The sequence below is a fragment of the Sphaerulina musiva genome (assembly GCF_000320565.1).
Source record: "Sphaerulina musiva SO2202 unplaced genomic scaffold SEPMUscaffold_2, whole genome shotgun sequence".
Taxonomy (NCBI): Eukaryota; Fungi; Ascomycota; class Dothideomycetes; order Mycosphaerellales; family Mycosphaerellaceae; genus Sphaerulina; species Sphaerulina musiva.
Window position 1 is genome coordinate 450908 of NW_016017384.1, and position 18931 is coordinate 469838.

General features: G+C 51.1%; 7 protein-coding genes across 7 annotated transcripts; 4 read left to right on the forward strand and 3 right to left on the reverse strand.

Annotated features, from left to right (window-relative positions):
- The first annotated feature begins 1089 nt into the window (after window positions 1-1089).
- On the forward strand, window positions 1090-3148 carry SEPMUDRAFT_146995 (uncharacterized protein). Its single transcript, XM_016904014.1, has 2 exons — window positions 1090-2217; window positions 2272-3148. Exons 1-2 carry the CDS (start codon window positions 1335-1337, stop codon window positions 2925-2927), a joined length of 1539 nt encoding a protein of 512 aa, XP_016763115.1. The 5' UTR covers window positions 1090-1334; the 3' UTR covers window positions 2928-3148.
- A 1067-nt stretch (window positions 3149-4215) lies between these two features.
- Window positions 4216-5664, forward strand: SEPMUDRAFT_146996 (40S ribosomal protein S5A). The gene is made up of 4 exons (XM_016904015.1): window positions 4216-4273; window positions 4338-4527; window positions 4664-4847; window positions 4936-5664. Exons 2-4 carry the CDS (start codon window positions 4385-4387, stop codon window positions 5251-5253), a joined length of 645 nt encoding a protein of 214 aa, XP_016763116.1. The 5' UTR covers window positions 4216-4273; window positions 4338-4384; the 3' UTR covers window positions 5254-5664.
- A 499-nt stretch (window positions 5665-6163) lies between these two features.
- Window positions 6164-6766, forward strand: SEPMUDRAFT_114125 (uncharacterized protein; the record flags this gene model as incomplete). The annotated part of the gene is made up of 1 exon (XM_016901077.1): window positions 6164-6766. The coding sequence occupies one exon, from the start codon at window positions 6164-6166 to the stop codon at window positions 6764-6766; it is 603 nt and encodes a 200-aa protein (XP_016763117.1).
- Window positions 6767-8069: 1303 nt separating this feature from the next.
- On the reverse strand, window positions 8070-11332 carry SEPMUDRAFT_146997 (uncharacterized protein). The gene has a single exon (XM_016904016.1). It carries the CDS (start codon window positions 11172-11174, stop codon window positions 8283-8285), a length of 2892 nt encoding a protein of 963 aa, XP_016763118.1. The 5' UTR covers window positions 11175-11332; the 3' UTR covers window positions 8070-8282.
- Window positions 11333-12665: 1333 nt separating this feature from the next.
- On the reverse strand, window positions 12666-15052 carry SEPMUDRAFT_130768 (uncharacterized protein; the record flags this gene model as incomplete). The annotated part of the gene is made up of 3 exons (XM_016902374.1): window positions 14787-15052; window positions 14645-14724; window positions 12666-14447 (listed from the first exon to the last, which is right to left on the reverse strand). Exons 1-3 carry the CDS (start codon window positions 14917-14919, stop codon window positions 12666-12668), a joined length of 1995 nt encoding a protein of 664 aa, XP_016763119.1. The 5' UTR covers window positions 14920-15052.
- Window positions 15053-15486: 434 nt separating this feature from the next.
- SEPMUDRAFT_59336 (Sm-like ribonucleo protein) lies at window positions 15487-16383 on the forward strand. The gene is made up of 3 exons (XM_016909490.1): window positions 15487-15511; window positions 15575-15766; window positions 15869-16383. The coding sequence occupies exons 1-3, from the start codon at window positions 15509-15511 to the stop codon at window positions 16088-16090; spliced, it is 417 nt and encodes a 138-aa protein (XP_016763120.1). The 5' UTR covers window positions 15487-15508; the 3' UTR covers window positions 16091-16383.
- A 527-nt stretch (window positions 16384-16910) lies between these two features.
- Window positions 16911-18520, reverse strand: SEPMUDRAFT_146998 (uncharacterized protein). The gene has a single exon (XM_016904017.1). It carries the CDS (start codon window positions 18472-18474, stop codon window positions 17641-17643), a length of 834 nt encoding a protein of 277 aa, XP_016763121.1. The 5' UTR covers window positions 18475-18520; the 3' UTR covers window positions 16911-17640.
- Between the last annotated feature and the right edge of the window lie 411 nt (window positions 18521-18931).

The following is an 18931-nucleotide window of genomic DNA, read 5'->3' on the forward strand; positions in this document are numbered from 1 at the left end:
GCTGAGTTTCAGGTGGTGTTTTTTTTTCTTCTCATCATTCCTGTGGTGGAAGCTCTCACGAAAGAGCGAGGCGAAACAAGGATAAATCAACCAGGCGAACGACAAAGAGAAAAAAGTCCCGCATCCGCGTGTTTCGCATTCGATCACAATAAATAAATCATGTAAACATACACCCTCGTTGTCGGGTACTACGGCGTTCTTTTTTTTTCGACCACGAGAACCGGGCAGTGGAAAGCCCAGATTCTTGAAAAATGCATACGGCGCTCCTACTCGCGAATCTCGGTAAATGAAAGCGAAGAGATTTCTTCAGACGCAGGAGATGACGGGATGATGAGTAAGAAGTAGCAGCAACGGTTTTCTTGTGATGAGCAATGCGCACGTTTCAGGATCCCTGATCCGAATGAGCGACCCTGGGGGTGCTGAAGGGGCCAAGGGACCACACCAAGGTCATTCCGGTCTTTGCCAATACAGGACGCCGGTTCCTGAGGACCACTCGCTGCCGGGACTCTGTCTGAGTCTGGATGCTGCTTGACGTCAAAATAATCAACGGTGAAACTCAACCCAGAATGCACGCGCTGACAGTGCGCAATACACTACGGGACATGTGGGAGCAGTTTTGGTGGAGGAGGAGGAGGAGGAGGAGGAGGAGGAGGAGATATGGCGCTGGTAGAGAGTGAGCTGGAGTGGCAGTAGGAGGAGTTACATGTACCTCCAGTGAATGCCATGAAAGCACCAAGAAAAGCGCAGACATACCTGCTAGGCAGCAGCTTGGCAGAGCGGGAAGAATAGAAACACAGTCGTGATTCGTTGTGCGCTGTGATTGGACGGCAGATGTGGGCCGCTCGTCGGAGGGTCGGAGCTTAGGGGTGGAGCCTCCTAAAGTTGGATGGACATTGGGGCGCAGTCAGGGAGTTCGGTCCAGTCGGACATCGGAGTTCCAGTTGTGTTGTGGTGGTCGCTGGGCAGGGCAGGGCATGGCTCCCGTCTCCTGGCCTGGGCTGAGTGAGATGAGATGCGTGGTGACTGCTGAGGCTGCTCAACCAACTCTCTCCCCAATCCTCCTTCATGATCCATCCCACCTGATAGACACCTGACAACAACTTCCACTTCAATCCATCAAGACACCGAACTGTCGTCTACCGCTCGCTCGCTCCTCTCCACCAGACTCCCGCTCACCACCACCACCCCCTCAATATCCAAGCGACGACGACGCATTTGCCCGATTAGTGCGCCACGCGTCACCTGCCTCCTGCGGACAAGGCAACCATAACACCGAGAGCACTTCGCACACCACACCCGAGCACACCCTCAGGCCGCAACTTGGGCAGTCGGCAATGACGAGCAGACCACAATTGAAGACGGAGCAACTTGACATGGACAGCTTCTTCGACTTCAGCGACGCCAATCAAGCCTCACCCACCGTCGCCTCGGCCTCCCAACCGGCCGACACCATGTCGCCATTCGATAAGGAGGAGCAAAAGCAATTCAGCGGGCCCAGCCACGATTATGGACAGTTCAAACAACAAGTTGGTCTGCCCGTCGGCAGTCTGGCCAATCTCCCCCAGAGCGGAATGTACGATGGCTTCAACGCTGGCATGGATGGCGAGTTCAACTCGGCCTTTGGCTGGAACTCTGGCATCGACATGGACTCTGACATGGCCATGGACTTTGCCTCGCAACCGTCGCAGTCCATGTACTACTCCAACGACGGACCATCGGGCGTGTTTGTCGACCCCAACAGCGTTGGTGGGCAAGAACCCGCGAGCAACGTGGGCCGTCTATGGCCCGGCATGCATTCACAGCAAGCACAGCAAGCCGCCATGCAAAAGGCTGCTCAGGCTCAAGCCGTCCACCAAAGACAGATGAAACTTCAAGCCCAGCAAGCCCAGTACCGCCAAGCCCCTGCCCCTGCCCCGACTGCGCCTGCGCCTCAGCAGTCGCATGGCAAGCGCAGCTCGCAAGTCACCGAGCCCCACGTAGAGGAATCCATCTCGCGACTCCTGAACCAGATGCGCCAGAACAATGCCGGTGGATCAGATGATGCCGGCTCGCCGTCTGATGTTCTTCCCCACATTGCTCGTATGAAGAAGGATGAAGAGGAGATGGACGAGGACGAGCGATTGCTTGCATCTGATGAGGGCAAGAAGCTGTCAAGCAAAGAGCGCCGCCAGCTAAGGAACAAGGTGTCTGCGCGTGCCTTCCGGTCTCGCAGAAAGGGTATGTGAATGCATGTCTAATTCTTGTCCCATCACTTGACTAACTTCTTTTCAGAGTATATTGGACAGCTTGAAGGCGAAGTCGCCATGAAGACACAGGAGAGCAACAGCCTGCGCCAAGAAAACCAGGCTCTCCTGGAAGAGAATGAGCGCTACCGCGGTCTCATCGAGACTCTGCTCCGCCACCCAGCTTTCACTCCATTCATCAACGACATTAGCCAAGATCCTTCGGCTCTGGCCAACTCGCAGATCAAGTCACGATCACAGCAGCAGCAGCAGCAACAGCAACAACAACAACAACCCCAATCGCAACATCAAGCCCCGGTCCATCCAACTCCTACTCCCCAGCAGTCACACTCCCACCCGCAACCGCAGCAACCTCAGCAGGATATAAAGCCAGAGTATCTGAACTTTGATGCTTCTCAGCTTCAGATCCCGCAAGCTCAACCAGACCAGTCACAAGTCAATCTTGCGATGATACCCGAGGAGAACTTCAGCAAACTTAATCTCGGTGGCTTCCAACAACACTTTAACAACTTCAACCAGGTGAATGCGTACGCAGTAACGAGTTTACCGGAACCGGATCTTGTTGATCTCTTGAATGTCTCGCCTGCGCACTTGCCATGCACTACATCGGACTCCTCGACTACTTCTGGACTTGCTGTTTTGATAGCCAAACTTGACAGAGCGGCACAAAATATAAAAGCCTAGGAAGATAGGGCAATCGTGGTGGGCAAAGACTGTCCCCAGAGCATCAAATGATACCCACACCACAGCACAATGTGACCTCATTGTTGTCTCTAGTCTCGAGACAACAACTTCTGAAGCGGCGTTCTGGCCTGGTCTGTCAGCGTTCTAGTTTGGTTTCTTTTGCATGTAGCCGAGTTAATCGATACTACTCCAAGAGTAAATGACGATCCATCATGTGTCCCTACCTACTCTTACCTCATTCCCGCAACCTATCCACTGTTCACTGCGGCTTTCCGGTCTGCCCTCTCGGCACACCCGGTATTGTAAGATCCGGCTTACTGTACACCATACGGGAAGAAGTGTTTTATTATAGCTCCTATGCCTGCAAGCCCGGCTCTCCTCTCTCTCTCTCTCTTCTGTCTCTCACGCTGATGATGAGAACACGACTGAATGCAGTCATCATGGCCAGCCTCTACCGTACCTAACCTCATTATCCGGGCATTCAGTCAAAAGAGGGGCGTCATTTATACGGCAACGAAAAAACTTTGATGATGATGATGATGCATTGCATTGCATCGCAGGGCTTACTTTGCATTTGTGTGTGTGTGTGTGTGTGTGTGTGTGGCGATTAATAGACAGATATCTGTAGCCAGAGTTCAAGAGCTGCATGTTCTTGCGCAGGATGCGAAACAGATATCAAATTTGTTTGTGGTTAGAAAGAAGAGAACAACTGTGCGGCCTGGCCTGCAATTTTACTCGTATTGGTGAAAGAGACGAACGGGTTTTAATTCAGGTACCGTCGGTGATGATGATTGTGCCTCAGCTCAGCTGATGCGAGCACTTGCTTGTTGTTAATAATATATCAATAGGTGGGTAAATTGGATCATTTGCCGTGGTGTAAATGAAGCGGGAAATATCAGTGTATGGAAGATATGTATAGATAGCTGGTCTTGGCCACGTGGTTCTTCATGTCATGTTTCATCTGCTTAGGTCTGAAGACTGAGGATGAGATTATGATTGCAAAGTCTGGTTCGGGGTTTGTGGAGTGCGTACCTCAGCGTGCGAGTGTCGGGTGAGGAATGATTATTCCTTTGCAACGGGCAGTGATGATCTGGTTCAAACCGTTCGCTGCACATGAGTGTAGACGAGAGAGGATCATATTGAATGTCAAAGTGAGGTAAAGAGTGCTGGTAGGTAGGATGTAGGAGGCTCGATTATCTAAGCATGAGTCGTGCGGGATCGTCCGCCTTTGCACTTTGCCAAGCCCAGAATTGAGAGTGCTCACCCCGAATCGTCCACTACCACCTCACTTGACGAATACTGCACCGCGACGAGAAGGCATCCCACACCCAGCGCACTCTTTGCCTGTGAGCATACACTACCGCCTACTACCATCGCAGCGACCACCATACTGATACGAACCTGTGCTAGACGATCCTTCTCGCATCTGTCCCCGGAGCACGTCGAATATCGCAAATATGTCTGACGGCGAGGTTGAGGTCAGCGAGCAGGCGCCAAACTACTCGGTGCTGCCCAAGGACGTTGTCGAGAACATTGGCCAGACCAAGCTCTTCAACAAGTGGAGTTACGAGGATGTCGAGATCCGTGACATCTCCCTCACGTACGTTGTTCACCCACCACCGACGTGTTCCATGGACTTGGTCGACGCGCATGGTTGCAGCACACCACAGCGGTGGCGGCAAGAGGGGATGTGGGACACAAGAAAGAGCGAATTGAGACTGACTGGGATACCACAGCGATTACATCCAGATCCGACAGCCCGTGTACATTTCCCACTCGGCTGGCCGATACGCTGTGAAGCGTTTCCGCAAGGCACAATGCCCCATCATTGAGCGTCTCACCAACTCGCTCATGATGAACGGCCGCAACAACGGAAAGAAGCTCATGGCTGTGCGCATCGTCGCACACGCCTTCGAGATTGTGCGTATCACCCACTCCATTCTCTCTAGTCCCGCTTGAATGGAGTTGCACAAGAGAACAGGACACTAACCCCAACACCCACATGCAGATCCACATCATGACCGACCAGAACCCCATCCAGATCGCCGTGGACGCCATTGTCAACTGCGGTCCTCGCGAAGACTCGACCCGTATTGGAAGCGCGGGAACTGTCCGTCGCCAAGCCGTCGATGTCTCGCCCCTCCGCCGTGTCAACCAGGCCATTGCCCTCCTCACCATCGGAGCCCGCGAGGCCGCCTTCCGCAACATCAAGTCTGTCGCTGAGTGCTTGGCAGAAGAGCTGATCAACGCTGCCAAGGGTAGCAGCAACAGCTACGCCATCAAGAAGAAGGATGAGCTCGAGCGTGTTGCCAAGTCCAACAGGTAGAGTGGGTGTGTGCACAATGGTCATCCCGCGATATCTGGTCTGTGGGTTTTGCATCGGAGGTGTTTGGGTGGCCTAGACATAGGACGGCACTGCGGCGTTGAATGGCTGTGGCCCACAACAGGTGCAGATGCAGTGAGCCCAATACGATTGCCGCTGCTGTACCCTTTTTTCGCGCAGACGTGAAGTGCACGGAGATGTAGACTTCAATCCAAACTTCAGAAGCGACTACTTTCTCACACATAATGATGTTATGGATCATGCACGCATCCGGCAATAGAAAATGTTCAATGCGCAGACCAGATTGCGCAGGTCATTCCCTTGTGGTTTCATGCTCAATTGTCAGTCTACTTCTACACTGCTAATTGTTGTTCTCTAGGTAAATATGCCAATTACAGTAATATCAGTGCGTCCCCCACAAGTCCGGTCCGAAGCCAATCTCTCCCACCAAATTACTACCTATGTATACCTAGGTATCAAATTACCACTTCAATTACCATTGCTCAATTACCATCTCTCAATTACCGCGTACTATTCACAGACACCAGAGGTGAATTGCCAATGTTACCAGACATTGCGATCAAATGAGGTTTTCATTTCTACTCTTCCTCATGATAGGCTTCACGGTCCACCATGTGTCTCTTTCTTTCTTTCTCTCTCTCAACTCAATCCAAAAACAGAAGCTTTGATGAAGTCAATTAAAACGTCTTCTACTACACACGAGCTATACACATTTGCTATCATGGTCGGTTGAGAAGCTGCTGCTGTGATTGTTCGTTTGTTCGTTTGTAGAGAGATTTTTTGTTTCTTTTGACATTATCTTCTTCATTCTCTTCATCTTCATCTTCTTCTTCATCTTCTCATCTTCTTCCTCATCATCATCATCTACCCAAATAGGTCCCAAAAATAAATAATGTCTTCAAACAGCAACATCCCACTCGCGGCCTCCACCACCACCACCATCGACACGGAATGGAAATCCACCATCAGTTACGATTCCGGACAATATACGGGTTGGAACCCTTCACCATCGTCCACTCTCTCTCCAACTCCCACTCCCACTGCATCACTCTCAGTCACGACAGTCACCCGAGTCACAACCATCACAATCACAGATTCCCAATCTTCTGCAATCGCCACCACCACAGCCACCGAAACGACACCTTCGACGATTAGCGAGAATTATAGTAGTAGTACTCCATCATCATCATTATCTTTGACGAGTTCGAGATGGACGGAAGTTCCATCAACATCAACAACAAGAAATCCAACAGCAACATCTACAACCTCGTCTACTACGTCAACAGCAACATCCACCAAATCCTCCGCAAGCCAAGCTACAAATACTTTTCAAGGCCAACTCGCGGGAATTATCGCTGGGTCGATTGCAGGGGCTGTGATTCTTGGGTTGGCGGGTTTGGGACTCGTGGTTTTGGTGAAGAGGAGACGTAGGCAGAAATTTCTGGCGGCGAAGGCAAGGGAGAAGGTTGAGGAGGGGGAGGGGGAGGGGGCTTGAGAGGGTTTGGGGGTGAGAGGGTTGATGGGGTGGCGGGGTGGTGGATGGGAGTGGAATCTTGGGAGAATCTGGAAGAGTTTGGAAGAAGAGGAGGAGGAGGAGGAAAATGAAGGAAAGAAAGAAGGAAAGAAAAAGTCAAAAGAATGGATCGATCGATTGAGCGATCGATTCCTTACCTTTCCTTTTTCTTTTTTTTTCCTTCCTCCTTTCTCTATTGATGTTTTTCCAATATTTTTCCCTCCCGGGAAGAAGACCATCACTCATCATTCAGCCAGTCGATCACACCTCGCTTTCAAACATATCTCTTCCTCTCTTTCCCCTCCCCAAGGGACCTTACGGACCTCAACTCCCGGAACCAATCGAAATATCTTCTTCTTTTGCTGCTGAGAGCAAGAGAGAGGGAGAGAGAGGAATCATGAGGAATAGTACCTACCTGACTACCTCCCTGGCTACCTCCCTAGTTAAGCGACGTCGACGACGATCGGCGACGGTCGACGACCGACGACAAAGGGATGAAGCAACAGCAAAGCAAAGCAAAGGAAAAGGAAAAGGAAAAAGAACCAAGTCAGCTACCTAGCTTTTTACCTACTCGGGAAATTCAGACCTCTACTACACCTTGGCTGGGATAGCCTATCTATTTATAATCTATTATCTTGGACTTGAGGAGAGAGAGAGAAAGGAAGAGAGAAGAGAAGAGAGAGAGAGAGAAGAGAGAAAGAGAAAAGAAAAACAAGAGAGTGTACTTACTAACTCGTACGTACCCGTGCATACATGCGTATCTATCTATCTAGCTATTCATCCAATATTCGTAATCAATACAGTAGAAGTAAGTATACAGTGTATATACAACAAAAAAACACAACAAAACAACAAAAATAATTAACATACTATAATCAAACGAAAAAGAAGAAAAGAGAAAGATAGAAAACCAGAAAGATAGGGCCAAGAAGATTCAGAAGACGTCGTCGTCGTCTAGAGAAGACGAAGAAAGAAGAAAGATGTGAGAGAGGAAGAGGAGGAGAGAGGTAGAGAGGAGGAGAGAGAAAGAGAGAAGAAGAAGTAAGAGAGAGAAGAAGTAAGAGAGAGAAGAAGTAAGAGAGAGAAGAAGTAAGAGAGAGAAGAAGTAAGAGAGAGCGAGAGTAAGAGAGCGAGAGTAAGAGAAAATCAATTAATTAATTAATAATCAACTAAATCAAAGCAGTAAAATCGTTTTTGGAATAGTTGCAATAGTTACAATAGTAATACAGTTACAGCAGTATAGTATACATACAGATACAGATATATATACAAATATCCCTATCCACCCAAATCCAATACTAATACCAAAACTAATACCAATCCAAAACCATCCCTTGAGGAGTCCTCGAATTCATATTCATCCCTTGAATCCCTTGAATACTCCCGCTTAATCCAACCTAAGGTAACCCCTATTCCTATTCATCCATCGCATCCATCCATCGCATCCATCGCATCCATCCAAAGAAAAAAAATCAACCAAACCCCAAGAATTTCCAACTCAACCCCCCACTCCAAAATCCCATCGAACCGTCCCATCGCCTTCATTCTGCTGACTCTGTCCACTATCTTTTCTCTCGATGCCGTCTTTTTCTTTTCTGTTATTGCCATACTCATCATACTCATCATACTCATACTGCTGCTGTTGCTGTTGCTGCTGTTGCTGTTGTTGCATGGTACTTCTTCTTCCACCACCAGTACCAGTACCAGCGTTGCGAGGACTAAATCCACCTCCACCTCCGTTATTGATCGAGACGACTTTTTGTTGTTGTTGTTGTTGTTCATCTTGGGCGGCGGGGGTGGCATAGTAGTTATCCTCCTCCTGCTCGTCGTCGACGTAATTTCTCGGGAGACTTGTTCTACCGTTGCTGTTGCTCATTCCGCTCATTCTGCTGTTGTTACTGTTGTTGTTGTTGCCATTCATCATCATTCCACTTCCCCTCCCGGCAAAATTCGCTGTGGCGGGGGTAGGGACTACGGTACTTTTTCCTGCGCTGTTGATGCAGACGACTTTGGCTCGATTGGAGTTAGTTCCATCTCCTCCTGCTCCGTTTCCGTGCGAAGTATTGTTGGAATTGTTTTTGTTAGTAGCAACAGGTAACGTGAGGGCAGGTTTTTTCTTGTTGCTGCTGGTCATAGTCGTAGTCGTAGTCGTACTATTAGCAGACTCCATCCGCGACAAATCCCCTCCCCCTCCTCCCGTGGCAGCAGCAACAGCAGAACCATCCCTCATAGAATTCTGAAGATTATTCTTCACAGCACTACCGTTACTGAATTTTTTTCCATTCGAATTATTCGCATGGACGACATGATGATCGTCATTAGCATTCATTTGACTCCTCGCCAAACCCGACGTACGTTTTTCCTTTTTCGTCGTAGCACCAGCAGCACCATTTCCTGCACTCTTCGCCCCGAGACCAAAGCGAGGTTGTAGAGGTGATTTGGTACTGTTTCCCGAATCGACATAATTGCTTCGGGGGGCTTTGATTGTGGGTTTCTTGCGATTGTTTGAAGAAGAAGGAGGGGCTGGTTTGGCAAAGTCGACTTCTCGACTGGATTGGGTGCTTTTGCTCGTCATTCCCGTGGAAGTGCTGGAGTCGACGGTGTTGGATCGAGAGTGGTTGACAGTTTGGCTGGTGGGGGTGGAGGTGGAGGTCGAGGAGTTGGTGACGGGACGGGAGTAATTCATGTAGGAGATGTCGCTTCGGATTTTCGACTTGCCGTCTCTGCTCTGCTGGTTGGCGGTGGTCGAATTGGTGTTGACTCCATGGGAGCTTGTGGCTGGTTCATTGTGCGTCTGTTGTTGCGTTTGACTGGCATCTCCTGCTGATGCTCCACGTCCCGCGTCAGAGCTCGTCTGGGTATTCGCAGAAACGTCCCGAGTCTGCTCGTCATGCTGCGGCGGCGCCCACGTGCCATTCGACCGGTTGATTACGGGCTGAGGCTGGTGCTTGGCATATTCCGACGTCGCCAAGTTCTCTCGCTGTGCAATGCTCAGGTGATCACTCTTCTTGTTGTCGACGGAGGAGCGTGTGTCTCTGTGCTGCTTGGGAGAGCCGTCATGTTGGACGCCAGGCTCTTGCACGTGGCCATTGGAATTGCCATATGGGGGAGAGTGACTGGGGCCAGAGCTGGTGTTGGTTCCAGCACTGGAAGTCGACGTGGTATTCTGACCACTCCTCGTACGACTGTGATTGTTCCTGCGGGGAATGCTGGAGGTGGGAGACCAAGTAGTTTTGTTGGGTTCCATGGAGAGGGGAGGAGAGGTTCTGATGGTAGAATGGAAGGCTTTCCCTTGCTTCTTCGCGACACCGGGCAGCTTACTCGGACTGAGTCCATCATGTTGGGTCTTTTGCTGAGCCTCGTCGGTGCTGTCAGAATTGGTAGCATTCATGTGACGAGACTGACTGAGGCTGCGGTTGGTGGTGGTACTTCTGGATGGACTGGCATGTGAGAACTTGGAGCTCCCATTGCTCGACGACGTGCCCGGGCGAACTTCATCCACTCCACCACCCAACTGTCTCCTACCCGCCGGGCTCCGATGGGGACTCCTCGACAGAGTCCTCGCCATGTTCTCCGTCGCCCGGATCATATCCGCTTTGCTGCGCTTGTTCTTGAGAGCGTGGTTGGTGGAGTGGGGGGCACCCTTCAAAATATTGGTTCGCAACTTCTGATCGGCTTCCCATTCTTCTTGCATATCTGCTCGGGATCGTCGTTGGTCGCGGGTCACTCTCTCGTTGGTGCTGCTACTGCTTGTCGGGGACTCGGTAGCGGGAGTGTCACGGTAGACGTAATGATCGGTTGTAGTGTTGCTCGGCTCCGAGTGATTAGGGCTTGTTCGTTGTTGTTGCTTCTCGTGTGCGTCTACAGACTGGCTCGTAGCATGTGTCGGCGATGACCATGGCTGCTGGTATGTGCGAGAAGGATTGCTTTGCTCCGAGGAGTGCACGATACTTGGTCGGTCGTGTTCGTTTCCGCTGGCTGCCTGATTCACAAGTGTCGCCGCTGTCGAGCCATGGTGAGGTCGGTCGTGTTCATTTGCGCTGACCGCGTGATTCACAAGTGTCACCGCTGTCGAGCCGTGGTGAAACGATCGCGATGTATTCGGTCTTTGATAAGTCGGTCGCTCCATATTCTGCATGCTCTTGACTTCCTTGACTCCCTTTGCCTCCTTCACATTGGCCTTGGGTTCCTCCCTCGCATTGCTCTTTGGTTCCGCCTTCACAGTGGCCCTGGGCTCCTCCTTTTCAACCTTCTGAACCGCATTGTACGCGGCGGGAGCAGCTTCGCGCGACAGCTTTGGTTCGCCGACATTCTTGTGTTTCGCATTTTTTCTGTCTTTCTTGCCTGGGAACAAATCAATCTTGATGGCGGAGTTGTCAAATAAACGCATGTCTGGATCAATCTTCTTCGTTCGATTGCGGCCCGCGCTCTCGTCGTGATTTTGGTGATATTATAATTTTAATTCCAGAGAAATATTATCCATTGCTTCGAAGTGGATTGTGTTTTCCAAATGTATCCTTACATCACTGCTCAAAGAGGCGGGTGAGACGAGTCGCGGCCAATGCATAGCATACCTCACCGGCGTCATCATTCACGGGCCGAAGATGCTGAAACAGAACATGACGCTTATCTGGACGGCGACACGCCGTTCTCGATCGTGGTTCTCGCCATCGCGAGCACCTCCAGGGTAAGACGCCCACGGCTGGCGAGTCGCTAGCAGTGAAGCCCGAATCGCACGAGTCGTGGTCGTGCAGATCGTGACGTACCTGAGCGTAGTCCAAACTCTGCACATATAGCATTAGCCTTTCCACATATATCAAGCTGCCAGCCTCATCCTGGAGTGAACTTTGATATTTCTGCACGCGAGGCGCTGAATGCTTGCTCTGGAAGCGAAACGGAGACTGCCGTCCGTAGCAGCAATAACAGAGCCAAGTATTACTGCCATGAGGGCCATGCCATGACACACCACATCGCCGAGCATCGCATATCCTCGGCCAGGCTCGATATCGGGGCACAGTCGCAAGGTATGACACGCTTGGGGAGAATGTGGTGGTGGTGGGAAGGTCTTTGGATGCGCTAACACCACTATCGATCGTTTGCCAGATCGATCGCAAGGTAGTGAATGAATGGGGTCGACTGCTGTGTGCTGCTCGAATGATTATGCCATGTTCGCCAGATTACCCCCCATACCGCTTCACTACACATCGATGATTGTTTTTGATGTGGTTGAGATTATTATAGCAAGAAATGAGTGAAAGTCGCAGTTGGTCTGCATACGAAATCCGTGGCGCTTCCTCACCTAGTACTGACTGTATCGCGGCCCTTGCAGCTCATGGGCGCATTACGAATTAATTGTGTGTAGAAACGCAGACTGTGCGGAGGTACGTGGTGTGGGCACGCCTCCTTCGCTACGGCGTGCAATTCATCTTGTACAACCAAGATTCATTATGAATTGGCGCCTTGTTCGTACCATGATGGGTACGCCTTCGTATCCGCTCACGGCGGAAGTTCTCCGGCTGTGATGTGCAACATAAGAGAGTTTGGCACCATTCCTCCTGCCCGCGAAGTCGTAGCAGCAGTGATGCTTGCCGTGAAAGAACCTGCGGTCCTACAAGGCAGCCAGAAGTAAACCAGCAAAGTACACGATCAAGAAGTTCCTTCAGTGGAACGATGCTCTTGCCGCAAATGACGCGATCCAAAAACAACCCATCCTACCAGCGCCATACATGCCAACCTTCAAAAGAGCAAAATAAGGAAAAGAAAAAAAAAAAAAAAAGAAAAAAAAAGGCGTCGTTCGCCGTTTCGTAGCAGCGTCCCTGATGTTTCTTTTATGGGAGCTTCGTGTCGTCCAAATTGATCAAAGCATGATGAGAGATGACGTTTATAGGTCTGTGTCTTGAGAGCCCATGGATGAGCGCTGAAAGGTACGAAGAGTCTCCTCGCTCGTACGGGGGGATATTTCAATCACCGAGCTGATATCTGTGAGCTGTGATCCTCTTGTGCCGGTGCTTACTTCAATACTGAAGGGTCGTGGAGTGCTGTCGGTGTCGGCAGTGGCGGAAGCGTCTTCTTCCCCTTCGGCTGCACTGGAAGTCGTGGGAGTATAATCTGAGGAGTCGTCGATGCTGCTAGTCCTGCTGCTCGCAATGGTAGTGGAGACGGTGGAGATGCGAGATTGATAATCCGGCAGAAGCTCAGATGTGTACGACGGGAGGGTCGCAGTGCTGGACCGAGATCTTCGGGGAAGAGGAACCAGTGGCATCGGCGACGGCGGCAACGGATTGTTCATCACCAGCGGAGCCAAGTCATACCGGTACTCGTCCACTCGTACGAGACTGGATACAATCTCATGTGCATTCCTCAACTCGCGAATCTGCGCTTCCATCACCTCGCCCTGTTCCGCAGCTTCGACTCCCTGCTCCAGGAATGCATCTTGCAGGATCAGTGCCCGCTTCTCCTCATAGCTTCCCACCTGAGGGTCCTCTCCGCGCATGCTAAAACACGACACGCTCCGCAGGAAATCGTCCCATCGCTTGCGCATATCGGCTCGACGAGCAGCACGACGATACGCTCTGGCATTTCGTCTCTCCTCGCGCTCGGCCAACTCGTCGACCATTCTGCGGGCCGACATGCATTTCCGTCGGATGAAGCCGCAGAGCGCGGTCAGCCCAAAGGCACTGAACAGCACGCCGAGCACACGGTAGAGCATGCTCTGCGGATACACGATTTCCATGGACTGTCGGATGGCTGCACCACTGGTGCGCAGCGTGAAGTGGCCATTTCCAGCGAGAGAGTTGCGCGACAGGCGGGAGGAAGAAGGTACTGATGCTGCTGCTGCTGCTGCTGCGGTGTGTGGTGCATGTTGCACGTCATCCTGCTTGTCCTCGCTGTCGATGGGGATCAGTTGTTGGGTACTGGAGTCGGGTGTTTGCACGTAGGTGAAAGTGGGTTCCGTCTCGACGCCCATTTTGTCACATACGCGTTGGGCGATGACCTTTGCTGCGCAGAGGACGCCCTCACACTGGCGTAACATATGCCCCAGTGAGACATGTTCACGATGGTCTCGGAGGTGCTTCGATATGCCCAGTCTCTTGGCGGCGATCTGCGTCGACAACTGGCGCGCTTGCGCCTCTAGATGGAGCAGAGACTCGATTTCCAGCTCCACATCGAGCTCGCCTCCGTCTCCCAGGTCGACTCCATTCCGCTGATCAGCGAAGGGATTGGCGTCGGGGATGGAATTGGCTGACAGCAGTTCGACTTTGCGGGCGGCTGACCCGGCGGGGTACATGTCACTGACGCGAGAGAGCTTCCTCAAGCGAGTGTCTGAGGCGGTCGATTGAGCGACAATGTCGAGTTGCAAGTGGTGGACAGCAGAGGCGTCCACGGAACGAACGAGGAGACTCAGATGCTGGAGATGGTCGGGTTTCCGAAATGACTGTTGGCTGCCGTCCACGAGAATGTAGCCGGAGATGGAGATGTCCACGGCGTGCGAGAGACCACGCTCGTCCGCGATGGTGAGCAGGTGGGAGGAAGGCGAGGAGAGAGTGGCGTAGAGGGCGCGATCAGCGACGACAGGGTCCCATTGCACGTGCAGCAGTTGGTCATTGATGGTGAGATTCGAGGTCAGCAGGTCGGTGACCCGGTGCACATTGAGGTCGAAGAGCTGTAGGAGTGGAAGAGGGGAGAGAGAGAGGGTCGGGTCAGCAGTGTTGATGGCGAGTCAGAGATGAAACAGAATTGAGCAGATATCGCGGTATACTATAGGTACAGCTACAGGTACCTGGTATTCGATGGAGAGTGCCAGTGACGTGCGTGTGTACGAGCACCGCATGCGGCTCTATCCATAGTGAAGCGACTTACCAAGGGAGACGTCGTCAGCAAAAGGTGCTGATCCCTGTAACCTGGCGACACGGCGAACCTCGTCCAGGAACGCGCCAAATCTACGAGAATGAGGTCAGTGTGTGGTTTGATCATTCCTCATAGGTATAGGTATTTGCCGTACCAGACTCGACTATTTCCACTTCCACTCTATCGCGACGGCCTTGTGGTATGCTTATGGGTATGGGTATAGGAAGCGTCGCCGCCAGTGGAGTCATCATCATCATCATCATGAGATGGAACACGGCCAAGCGCATCTTCTCGTTTCTACCGCGGGATGGTGGACATGCAAAGATGAAGTTCAAGTAGTGGTATAGTGATGATAGAACACCAGGTGTACGCACTGCTTCTTCTTCTTCTTCTTCTTCTCATGCAGAATGAACAGCTGTTCGCGTACGAGGTAAGCCTGAATCCTGCTGCCTTGAGAGACGCACGGCTTGTCGTATCCATCCATCCTGTTCACTCATTCGTATTACACTCCGTTCTGAGAATTTTTTCTTTTTTTTTGTTTATTTTAGTCATTCTCCCACACACGAATGGAAGAGAGACCCTTAAGGTGTGTAGTTAGTGTCAGTCCATAGCTGAGGGTAAAATAAAAGTCAATCATGAGGTAGCAATGTCTCTTCTTGGCACTCACTCTCTACATACTTCTGCCTAGGCTCTCGCTTCTTTTGACTTTCTAACCAGAAGCCGACTTCCCGACTCCGCTAAGCTACTTGTAGATGGCCCCACTTCAGCACCTTACTAAGCTAAGATCCCCAGTCGTGTGAACTGCTTGCTACTGCAGTACTTCACGGAAAGCCCATTCAACATCCACGACAAACAACCCACCCACTCATTCCAACCATGGTAAGCCCCTCCTCCTCATCCTCCCATCACTCCACTCCCACTAACCTTCTTCCTCATCGCCAGCTCCCCCTCGGCCTCCTCACCGCAGCCCAAGGCCACCCGATGCTCGTCGAGCTCAAAACCGGCGAAACCCTCAATGGCCATCTCGTCAGCTGCGACACCTACATGAACATCACCCTGAAAGAAGTCGTACAAACGAGTCCCGAGGGTGATCATTTCTTTCGCTTGGCCGAGTGTTATGTCAGAGGGAATAATGTAAGCAGCAGCAAGAGAAGACATTTCGTTTGATATGGTGGTTGTGAGGAGGAGGGGACAAAGTCAATTGCTGACTGACTGACTGACGACGAATGATAATAGATCAAATATTTGCGCGTGCCGGACGAGGTGGTGGATGTGGTCAAGGATCAGCAGGCGAATCAGCAGTCGCAGCGCGGGGGCAGAGGGGGCGGTGGTGCTGGTGCTGGTGGACAGAGGGGTGACCGTGGTGGACGAGGGGATCGAGGCCGAGGACGAGGTGGGCGGGGAGGAGGAGGTCCGGGGAGAGGGAGAGGAGGGCGTGGTGGAGGTGGAGGTGATTGAGAATTGAAGAGGGGAAAGAGGGCAAGTTACAAGGAATCACCAAAGCTGTGGAGAAAGGGAGAGAGAGGAAAAGAGAGAGACAGAGGGAGAGATGGATATGAATACCCACCCGGCCACCCACTGAGGCGGCCATAAAAGGCAGGCAGGAAGGACACCTACCATACCGCCATGACTCGCGCTTGAGCAAGTCGCAAAAGACTCGGGTACTACCTCCTTCCACTATGAAGCAAGGCACTGCTCGAGAGAGAGAAAGGCAGATACCACAGATGTTACACATCAAAAGTCAAAATAAGACACATTTCCACAAAAAGTGCTCACTTTCACCATCATCATCACTTTTGAACAGCCCCACCCATCTGTGTTTATATGTATTGTAGGGTAAGAAAGAAAGGTGAGTAGCCACATACAGAATACATGTAATATCGCTTTTTATGTCGTGAGACTCTTCTTCTTCTTCTTCCTTACTACCTCCCTCCTACCATAAATAAGTTGCCTCTCTCTCTAATCTCTCTAATCTCTCATCTCTCTTCGTCATCTCTCTCTGTCATCTCTCTCTGTCATCTCTCTCTAATCTCTCATCTCTCATCTCTCATCTCTCATCTCTCATCTCTCATCTCTCATCTCTCATCTCTCATCTCTCATCTCTCATCTCTCATCTCTCATCTCTCATCTCTCACTCACTCTCTCATCTCTACAATAAAGTCGGGCAGGCAGATAAGATACATGTACCCGAGTAAGAAACCACCTATACCGAAACCTTTCCTTCTTCCAATCTCCCATCTCCATCTCCATCTCCATCCCTCAAAAACCGCTCAAATCATCCCATCTCATCCCATCCCATCCCATCCCATCCCATCCCATCCCATTTCCCTAACCCAGGTAGGTAGGTACATCAACCCCAAGATTCTTTGCCCACAAAGCAAAAGAAGTACTCGGCCGAGACTGGTACCAAGTTTCTTCGCAAGACACGAGGACTCGTCAGTCAGTCGAGATGGGGTGGTTTGTTCTCTCCTTGGGATAGTCCAGCATAAGGTGTCTAGTAGGTTCGTGGGTTGGTAGGTAGGGTTGTTTGATCTAGCGAAAAAGAAGAAGAATTCCTTTTCGTCTATCTGAAGTTCTTTCTTTCCCTTGTCTCTCTCCTTCGTAAGGTAGGTAGGTAGGTAGGTAGGTAGGTAGGTCAAATGCAGACCTCTTGAAAGTTTGAATCCTGGATACCTTGTTTTATTCTCTGAGTGTCCTGGTGGATTGTTGCTTGTGAGCGCCTCGAGAAACCGTGAGATACGCTCGCATCGTGGCCATGGTTGTTGCTGTTGCTTCCAAATTCTGTTGTGCAAATAAACAGTTTTCGCTCCCGCTTTTCCAATGGGATGCTGTATGCTTGTATGCAGTTGGATAAATACTGGTAGGGCTCGTCCTTAAGTAAGTAGGTAAGGTAGGGCCTGGCAGCCCTGCATGATGTCAAAAGTAAGGTACCATGGAAAGTAGGTAGGTTTGGTCGCCATAAACTTCAGTTCGGCATACGCTCCACCCCGTAACTGATGTGGGTCACATCATACGCAAGCAGTCGAGCGTGGAATAGTGATGAGTTTGGCAACTGTGCAAGAAAAGCGTTTTGTCGAAGCCACAGCAGTAGTCTCGACAATTTCCCCATGTGATGAAGAAGCCCAAGTCTCAAAATCATCATCATTATCAGCGTCGACATCATCAGCCAGCGCAATTTGATCCGCCAGACCTTCCACAGCAGCTTCGAGCATATTCAACTTCTCGCCAAACTGCGAGCGAAAGACTTTAGGTGTAGATTTGGCCAAATGATCGTATGCGCGACACATGAGGTCGATATCGTTGGTGTTGTCGTTGTCGTTGGAAAGAGTCTTCATTCGTCGCAAATGGGCTCGAAATTCGAGCGTATCGAAGTCGAGGATGTTGAGGAGTACACTGAGACAATGCTGCATTGGTGCCAGTGCATCTACGGGGTCCAGTAAGAGGTCATCTAGTCGACAGCGCACATAGGAGCACAGGTCGGGGGTTGCGGGCGTAGATCGATAGGTGTCCCGCCGGAGCAGCAGGGTGCTCAATGCGCGCTCTGTGCCTTCACACTCTTCGGAGAGGGGCAAAAGGTCCATGATGGTCATTTTCAGTCGGCAGGGTTGAGCGAGGAGTGCCGATAATTGGGCGTCTTCATTGTGTTGTTGTTGGCTGAGTTCCCGAAGTAGGCCTAATGAGCCTTGTAGAAGTGCCAATGTCTCCAGAATGCATGGATCGAGTATCGGACAGGAACATGCCTGAGATGATGGTGCCGCCTCACTCATATCTGCGCTGGCGATGTCGGTTCGGAAGACAGGTGAGGATATGTGCTGTTGCTGCTGTTGCTGCTGCTGCTGCATGGGCAGTATGAGCTGAGGTGGTGGCACATATACCGGTCGAGCAGGCGCTATTTGACGAAGACGGTAGTCCTCGAGAGGGGGGAAATAGCCCGTTTCATCCATGTTTGATGTGCGGGCGCCAGACGATTTGAGATAGAGATCGAGTGCTTCGGAGGCAGTGTATACGCGATTAGTGTACCTGATTGTGTTTATTTTGCGAGGAATGTCGTCTATCATGGTGATCATTAGATGCCTCCTCACTATCGGCATTCATTTTGTGATATTGCTCACTACAGACTAATAATACCAGGCTCGCACGTGCGTTCACGTCTCTCATCAGCCAGCCGCAGCCCAGTGAGAACCGTCATCGACAGGGGTCTTCCCTTTGAGAAAGAGGTGATATTCGAGGCGGAGTACCTCCTAGGAGTCCTAGCCGTCTCCCCCGCTACCTGACACTGAGATGTAGCCGTGGAGAAAG